The sequence below is a fragment of the Alosa pseudoharengus genome, unplaced genomic scaffold (assembly GCF_046254945.1).
Source record: "Alosa pseudoharengus isolate Yale_2024_CS ecotype anadromous, Long Island Sound unplaced genomic scaffold, YU_APseudo_1.1 YU_APseudo_1.1_scf_15, whole genome shotgun sequence".
NCBI lineage: Eukaryota > Metazoa > Chordata > Actinopteri > Clupeiformes > Clupeidae > Alosa > Alosa pseudoharengus.
Genome location: NW_027468620.1, coordinates 27,705,095 through 27,714,158, shown reverse-complemented (window position 1 = coordinate 27,714,158; position 9,064 = coordinate 27,705,095). Strand labels below are relative to the sequence as shown.

Below are 9,064 nucleotides of genomic sequence, written 5' to 3'. Positions count from 1 at the left end.
TACAGACACAGGGAATTGTTTCCTCATTAAATCATTCCAGTTGGTAGGCCTATGTACACACAATGTGGTACCCCTTTTAAATTCTGTGGGGGGGTTTTGTGTTGTCACAAATAATAGGCTATTAGAGGACCATGTATGTATGTGCATGTGAGTGTGCGTGCGTATGTGTGCATGTGTGTGTGTGTTATTATTAACATATTAGTCAATGTGCAGCTTATTAAATCGAATATAGTGGAATACAGCTAGCTAGTTTTAATTTTCTGCAGAAATACTTTTACATGAACTGACCCGAGCATGTGAGTATGTAGCCTCAGTCGCAAAGCCATGTCGGATTATATACAATATTCACAAGATCAATCTAACACACAATGCCACACAACTTCTTGTGCAGACCATGGTTCTTTCCAAATGGGACTATTGCAATGTATTGTCAGCTGGCCTACCTGCTTTTGTAGTGAGACGATTACAAAATGCAGGGTCTTTTAATCAGTCATATGGGTGTGTTTGGGGCGTAACATCATTTTAAACCAATGAGAATGACATCTGTCATTCCCTTTAACGGCGCAACGCGCGATATGTCAAATAAATGCATCGGTATTTTGGCATTCAACGGCGCATTTGAAGGAGGCTGCTTGCGAGACCGTATGGAATAGTCATTCTTAAACCATGTTTTACTAAAACCTAGCATAGCCTTCACGCATTTGCACTCGTCTATTATTTGAACTCATTGGCAAAGTGAAACTAACTTCACCAAGGAGTCAGTCAACGACAAGACAGTTATATGCAGTTACTTTCACTATTGACTGACAATGGGTTACCATCGAAAACATAGGCTGGAAAAAGCAACACTTTCCCTAATGTTGCTCAAATGACTGAATAAAACAACATTTATCCTGCAGAGGAGTTGCTTATATCTCGTGACAGTGCGTCTTCAGCTGTGCTCCATACGTGTCTCTCGCCTCTCCCCTAATCACTTTTAACCGTCATTACCAATTTGCAAATGATGGTGAATAACTACTCATCATGAGATGTACAGTATTTCGTAATATCTTTATTCTAATTATGTTTCCCATTGTAATCGTGCAATTTAATGCTTTGCATGGACGTGCGCTGGTGAGCGTTCATGAAAGATAGAATGATGGTGCGTGCACCTGCCAATATGACTGTTGACATGCGCTCTTAAAATAGCATATGAACAACTCGCCATTGACTTCTGACCAGGTTTAGGTGGTGTATGATAGCGATTTTTAGACAATGCGCGAGTCCCCTCCCTAGGTTGTTAATTGCCACACCCCTGGGCGCAATGCTTAAAAAATAAACGTGCAAAATACCGAATTCAACTTTCCGCGGGTGAATAACGAGTATTACGCCATGCGCTGGTGACCCAAAATACAGCCCAAAATGTTTGTTGATGTCATTTTAAGTGCCAGTGCTGGGTGGCTGGAGTCTTTCATGATGCACCTTGTTTTCCTGAGGCAGCGTGTGATGTAGATGTCCTGAATTGCATGAGTTGTGTGACTGTGACTTTTGTGCTGTTTTAACCACCTTTTGTAGGGCTTTTTTGTCCCTTGCAGTGCAGCTGCCATACCAGGATGTAAAACACCCTGTGAGGATCGGTAAACTCTGGTGAAGATTGAAGTGGGCATCTGAGTTTTCGGCAGCCTGAGAAAGTGAAGGCATTGATGGGCCTTTTTTCTGTCAGTTGGTGAGTGTTCTGTCCACTTGAGGTCATCACTGTTGTTACCTCAAGGAATTAAAGCTACTGACTCTCTCTCCACAGTATTCCCACTGATGTAGATGGGGGTGTGAGTTGTATTCTGTTTTCTGAAGTTAATGACCATCTCCTTACTGACATTGAGAGCAAGATTGTTGTCCTGGCACCACTCTGCCAGCAGCCTATAACCTCCTCTCTGTAGGCCCTTTTATCAATGTTGGTGGTCAGGAACATTGCCCTGATGGGTTGCCAGTGTTGAGGATCAAGGTGGAGGAGGTGTTACTGCCAATACGCGCATTCTGGGGTCTGTTGGTGAGGATATTCAGAATCCAGTTGGACAGATGGGCTATGAGTCTCAGACCTAGCAGTTTTTGGATGAGCTTTATACTTTTACCTGTTGAAGATGTGCCAGGGTGGTTTAGAGAGTGTGTGATATGGCATCCTCAGTTGATCTGTTATGGCGGTATAGGCAAACTATAATTGACTGCACTACACTGTCAGGGATGATTTCCTTAACATATTTCAGTCCCAGCCTCTCGATGCACTTCATTACAATCGGGGCTTAGTGCCAGAGGCAGATAGTCATTTAGGCAGCTTACCTTGTTTTTCTTGGGATAGGAACAATAGTGCTGTTTTTCATGCAGGTGAGGTTCTAAGTGAGATGTTAAATATATCTGTAAAGACAGTAGCCAATTGCTCACTACGTTCGTATTCCATCTGGGCCAGCAGCTTATTTGCTGTGGATATTTATTCCATACAACAAGTTTTTTTGTCTACTTTTGGTTAACTCTTTGTCTTATTTTCTGACTGTACAATTTGAAAACATTACATCATTCCAAACAATTCATTGTCAATACATGATTTTCATGTGACTAAACTGCTACTATGTTTAAAGCAATCAGTCAGCTATAGGCCTACTTTTTGTTACAGTTCTGAAACCTTTTCCTGTCTGTAACTACACTTCCTGGTAGTTTATCAGTACTTGTACGATATTCCATTCATTTCCTCTTAGGCATTATCACATTTTGTAATTTAGCTTTTGAATGAAAAGTAACATAATTTGTTATGTTTTTGAACTTGCGGTGAGCAGATACACTGGAATGAGAGCATGCTGGAATCCAAGGGGTCTGTCAGAAAGCTATTATGAAACATGACAAAAGGCACACTTTATGGCATCAGCATTTTCAGATGCATTTTATTCACAGCCATGCAATTATGACATCAAGATGTCAATACTGTTGCAAATTGCAACTTTTAAGCTGTGATGAACATTGTGTACAGTTTCACAGACACACTGCAACCAATGCTGCATTCCCTTGTTACACCATTGCCACTGATAGCTGATGCAGATAATGTGGCTCATATTGACCAGTGACAATGCAAGATTTTGAATTACATATATTTATATATATTTTCTATTGTCCACATATATTATTTTTTGCACATTTTCATGGACACCATGGACTGCTTTTACAATAGATCTTCATACTGTAAAAACTTTTGGCACAAAAATATTAAGTAAAAATATATTATAATTAATATGAATATAATTGACAGTAATATTCATTTGTAAACTTATTACAATACTATAGTGATACAAGTGGCAATATCACAAAACAGGCATTGGGAGAAGCAGCAGGAGATGGGCAAACTGAGAGTAGCACAGTAATACCACATACATGATAACTTTATGACATAACAATTCAACCACAAAAATACAGCAAATTTAAATGTGGTCATAATGTAATATCAAATCCACCAGTGATAAAGTGATGGTGATTTTTTAGAAAATTATGCTCTTTTAAAGAACTTGAATAAAACTGAGTGCAGGCTAACTGTTGAGGGTTTTTTTTTTTATTTATCCAGTAGCCTTTTTTATCCAGTAGCCCTTTTACAAACAAAAAATAGAATCTGGGCATGTTAGTTCTGAATTCAAGCTTCACAGCCACCACTCAATTCTTAAAAGGACAAAAGGCAATTATCTGTGTCAAAAACAAATACTTGCTTTTGTCTGAAGGCCTCTTCAATAAATCTCATTTCTGAATAGCTGTCACCACTATGGTCCTGCTACAAGGTAATTAGCTTGGTGAAAGGCAACAACACTGCTTTTACATCATATGACAGAATAACACTCAGCAACCAATCACATTAAATGTCGGAGAGCAGAAAACATTAAATAATTTAAGCATGCAACTTAATCGCAGCAGTAAAATAGCAAGTGATGGCAGGTGACAAGCAGAAGAAGGTGGACAAGAAGACATTCCAAAGTTTCTTGCATTCAATCTCTTTGGCTCCACAGTCATTAGGATATATCCTTTGCCATCTCCACATCTGCCTGGCCAATCATACTCGGCTCGCCTTTCTGCTCTTGGTCAGAGACCTCGGCCACGGAGCCCTTAGTTGAAGGTGCAGGCTCTGGTGGTGGTGGCTGATCGTTTAGAGTCTCCAGGTATTCCAAGATGGTCTGGACTTTGCGCACACCATCTCGTCTTGCCTGGCGTACATCCAATCGCCCTTCAGGATCCACTGAGTCCAAGGCTAGTAGCTCTTTGGTCAACAGCTCCTCTAGTAGTAAATACTTTTTGTCATTCTTTTTGCCATTGAACTGCTTCACCTCTTCTTCCAGTTTGTCCACCCGCTCCACAATCCGCTGCACTTTCATCAGGCCTGGATGACTTGGGGGCGGCAGTTCAGCTGAAACATCAGGTTCCGCTTTTGCTGACGGAGCCTCTTGTGGGGGAGCAACTGGCTCCGGGTGATCTGATTTGTCTGGAACTTGGATGGTGATGTTGGCAGTCTGCTGGGGCTGTTGTGGTGGCTGTGGTGGTTGTTGATATGCTTGTTGTGGTGGCTGTGGTGGTGGTTGATATGCTTGTTGTGGTGACTGTGGTGGTGGTTGATATGCTTGTTGTGGTGACTGTGGTGGTTGTTGATATGCTTGTTGTGGTGACTGTGGTGGTTGTTGATATGCTTGTTGTGGTGGTTGCTGAAACGCTTGATGTGGTGGCTGTTGAAACGATTGTTGTGGTTGTTGAAACGCTTGTTGTAGTGGTTGTTGATATACTTGATGTGGTGGTTGTTGAAACGATTGTTGTTGTGGTTGTTGAAGCGCTTGTTGTGATTGTGGTTGTTGAAACGCTTGTTGTGTTGTTTGCTGGGATGGCTGCTGTTGTACTTGCTGAGTTTGAGCTGGCTGAGGCGGGGGTTGTAGTTGTTGTGTACCAACTATCGGTCTTTGAACATCCTCACTCTGAACAGTTTGACTGATGGGAAACTCCCTTTCGATTTTAGGGGCAGCATCTCTCTGTGTAATGTGATGCTGGACCTGGACAAAACAAGAAGAAGGCCATTATAATCAATTGCAGCATACTATGGAAATGTGCCTGTTCAGATGATGGGGTAAAAAAAAAACAATATCAATTTCATTTCATTTAGATGAAAATGAATTTGTTTACTTCATGGATCTGTTAAAAAGAGAGCACTTTATGGGATTCTTACTTGTGGCCTCTCTCCCATGACCTGTGATCTGACTGGTGACTGGGCCCTCATGTGGGATGGCAGGTCACGGCTCTGTGTGATGTGGATAGGGACGGCACTCTCACGATGTATCCTGTTATCACGAGGAGCTGACATGGGCCCATGGTGCATACTTGCCCACTCCTCTGGTTGCCGGCAGTGGTAGGAGGGCTGGTACTCCGTGTGTGTTGGAGGGTAGTACTGGGAGTGATACGTGGGGTTCATCTGAGGCTGTGTCGCACCTCCTGCCCCCTCATGTATGACTGGAATGGGGATATAGCCTGCCTGGAGACCAGTGCTGCTGGGTCGAGAGGGCTGGTGGAGTGGGACTGTGTCTGGACTCATTCGTTGAATCTGGAAGAAAATACCAGTTAAGATTAATTGGGATAAAGAAGTGATTCCAATGAATAAACAAACATTTACAAATAAGTAAACAAAAACACAAGTGACATCTGTCACATACACATAAATGTGACAGAATGTCACTTTCTGAGACTTATGTCTACTGTCTACAACGTTTACAAAATTGTGCCATGAGATTCTAAAGTATGATAACTCAAAATGGCAATTAGATCGTTCACAAAGGTCAATATTTCTCTATATCTCACCTCTGGTCCTTGTGAAACAGGTGAGCAAGATGTACAGTGGGAATCACCAAGGGAACCGTCTGAGTTGACGTGTACTGGGGATCGGGCCCGGCAGTGCATTGTCGGCGTAGGGGACGGTGTGCGTCCCTCTGCTCTGATGTTCTGTAAGGTGGATGGCTGGACATAGGAGAAGCAGGGCTGACGGAGTTCAATATTGTCATGGTGCACTGGAATGGGGACATAGCCTGGGCGGAGAACTGGGAGCTTCATCTCTCTGACAAAGCCCTTCTGGGTGTCCTGTGGAGAAGACTCAATGGGAACACAGGGCCCGTTTGAGGATGTGGGGTTGATCTGGTGAGGTAAACAGAGGGAGACAGAGGACGTTCAAATACCATGGGTGAAACTTGCGAACATGGCACACAAGATGTTGTCTTTATTACAGAAAAAAAAAGAATTACTAGAAAAATGTACATCACCACAGCCAAATACTTTCATAAGTATCACAACTGACTGGCTGTCAAGTTAAGTGAGGGTGAGTTTCTCAGAATAATCCTAAATTATGTCATATGAAGCATCTGGTAATGTGATATTGAGGTGTTGGTCACCCTTTGACTAAGTCTGTCTGAGCACACACATTTAGCCTTTCACAGTGAAATTTACATTGGCTGATGTCATGGGAAATCTAATCTGGCAGGGAGGGGGAAAAAGTCCGCAACACCAGTATATGCTCCCAAGTTAAAGTTTATTTACCGTATTGAATTCTCCGAACAAGGCTACCAAATCTAATCTGGCAGTCATGGAATAAGAACAAGCAATGCATGTTATGAGAAATGTCCCTGGCTGATGTCAAAAGTAACACCTCCCAGATCACTTACACACAGAGACAATAGTGATTATGACTGAGTTTGAATGGAGCTTGCATAAATTAAACTAAAAGTCAGTGTTTACAGAACATGACTGCTTTCTGTTGAGTATCAAGATGAGACTGTTGTGTTGTGCAACACATTTTAGACACATTTATACAATAGGACACAAGTGCCTTGATGTTTCTGCATTGGTTCCCTGTACTTAAAAAAAGTAATGATCCTAGGAAAAGTAATGATCCTAGGAGAAAGCCATAAGTGGACTTATAGCTTATTCTTATGAACAGACCCCAGTGTTCAGCTGATATCACTCATTTTTAAACATACAAGAAGATACTTTTTATATAATTTCTCTGTAGTCTTTAAATTTGTTAAAAGCGTTATGAAAGAGGTCATCCAACTCACGTTGAAACCCATGGACATCCTATATTATTATTTCCTAATTTAACTTTTAAATTACATGTATTTACTTTCAGAAAATCTAAATCCTCGGGACAAATCTAACCCCTGTGTCCTCTGCCATTTTAGCATAGCAGCCCACCGCCGCTGTTGCTCCCATTTTATCTCCTGGCAGCTGTGTCTTTCCAGCAGATTCTTCGTGTCACTAACTTTGGACAAGACCAAAGTGTTGGTCTTACAAGCAAATAATTCTGTCTGGCAACTTATGGGCTCTAAAAACATACACACTTCTCGTATGACATAAAACAATTCCTAAAATTTACTTAATGAACAATACTTAAACTACATCAGAGTTCAATGCAGCTGCATAATACCTCATGTAATGTGTCCGACTCATGGTGAGTTAACGGGGGATAAAGGATCCGCCTCAAATCCCTTGTATGGGAAACTTTCGGGCACGGGATAGCCTACCATGCACTTACACCGTAGCCTAACCATGAACAAGCGCATATAGTAACACGAGAATCTTTGAAACATTATGGAGGTGGTCAATCATTCAAAGGCATGACTTAGCATATGACTGCAGTGCGTCATGCAGAAACCAGGCAACCTTAACTCGTAATACAGAAACATTAAAGGTTGGTATAGGGCTAATAGTTACTGTCACAACGGTGAGCTAGTCTTGTACTATTTAGGGACATGATGAATCACTATCGGTTGCGACCGTCGTCGCAACATTATGGCACAATGTTTTTCCCTAATGCAGGTTTTGTTTGTCCCAGAAGTACACACATTGTTTGAAAATACACATCATTTTGCTCTTCAGATATACCGTTAGATGGTACTAACGATGTAGACGTCTATGAGTCATGCAAGGTTAATGAACGTTCCAGCCCCGTCTAATAACACGACTTGTAAGCTAAAAAAGATGCAAGCTTGACTAAAGCATGCAAACTGACCAGCACCGTTTCATGACCACAAAAAACTTATAACGCAATGAACTGAACATGAACTGACTCCTAACGGGTTGTCAAAAGGGCACCTCTATAGCCTACCTTTTTACCATCGTGTCTTGGATCATTCCATGTAGTTATCCGATTGTTGTGATCCACAAAGAATGGCCATCCAGTCTGTGGATCAATTTTAATTTCCCAACCCGGAGGAAGAGGGTCGTTTGTGGCCATTGCAACCATTGGAGACTGCGTCTTCATGCTCTGAGAAATCCTCGGTCTTGAATATTGAGCCATAGCAATAACTACGCGGATGCTTTAAAGAATCAATTCAGTGACGTAGCAGAGGAGGTGTTGGCTTTCCAGAATGAGCTCGCGGATAACAGAAGTTAGAGAGGGGGGAAAGTTCTAGAGGCGTGTTCTCAATAGGCTAGGCTACCCCCAAGACAGTAGAATGTTATGGGTGTCTGGAAAAAAATTATGGGAATCAATTAATATAAACCTCTAATTGCAATAGCCTGACCCATTTATGAAAAAAGACACTAAATCCTAACAAGCCTCAAGTTATGTAGGCCTAGCCAAGTTAGGGCCCGTCCACACGGAGACGCTTTTTAGGTTAAACGCAGAGGTTTTGCTTCGTCTTGGCCGAGCGTCCAAACGAATCCTGTAAACGCACTGCCCGAAACCGCACCTTTCTGAAACCTGGTCCCAGAGTGGAGAAATCTGAAACCGTAGCCCGTTTGAATTCGTTTAGACAGCGAAACCGCACATCCTGCTTGCGATGATGTCATTGCCACACCTCAGCTGCCCTGGACTTGCACTTGTAGTATTGCCTAACAATACTAGTTTTCATACATGACATTACCTACGATTACACTCCGTAAGATAAATATCACAACTGGTGCTGCGCAGCGCCGATAGCTTATGACTTGGTGGACTGAACACTGTTTTCCCCGGTGTTTTTTTTATGCATTCTAGCTACTGTCAGTGACGCGAGAGAACTTAAGTTATTAGGAAAGTGCGGTGTAAGTTTAG

General features: G+C 42.0%; 1 protein-coding gene across 1 annotated transcript; it reads right to left on the bottom strand.

Annotated features, from left to right (window-relative positions):
- Positions 1-2,893: 2,893 nt before the first annotated feature.
- On the bottom strand, positions 2,894-8,381 carry bag3 (BCL2 associated athanogene 3). The gene is made up of 4 exons (XM_076286124.1): positions 8,135-8,381; positions 5,839-6,168; positions 5,213-5,584; positions 2,894-5,039 (listed from the first exon to the last, which is right to left on the bottom strand). The coding sequence occupies exons 1-4, from the start codon at positions 8,324-8,326 to the stop codon at positions 4,017-4,019; spliced, it is 1,917 nt and encodes a 638-aa protein (XP_076142239.1). The 5' UTR covers positions 8,327-8,381; the 3' UTR covers positions 2,894-4,016.
- Between the last annotated feature and the right edge of the window lie 683 nt (positions 8,382-9,064).

What these genes read in the sequence shown, in the direction of transcription:
- bag3 (XM_076286124.1), bottom strand. Translation starts at nt 8,326, where the DNA reads ATGGCTCAATATTCAAGACCGAGGATTTCTCAGAGCATGAAGACGCAG. An exon ending in CAAGACACGATGGTAAAAAG is followed by an intron (nt 6,169 to 8,134) that starts GTAGGCTATAGA and finishes TTACCTCACCAG; the next exon opens with ATCAACCCCACATCCTCAAA. An exon ending in TCATGGGAGAGAGGCCACAA is followed by an intron (nt 5,040 to 5,212) that starts GTAAGAATCCCA and finishes TGTTTTGTCCAG; the next exon opens with GTCCAGCATCACATTACACA.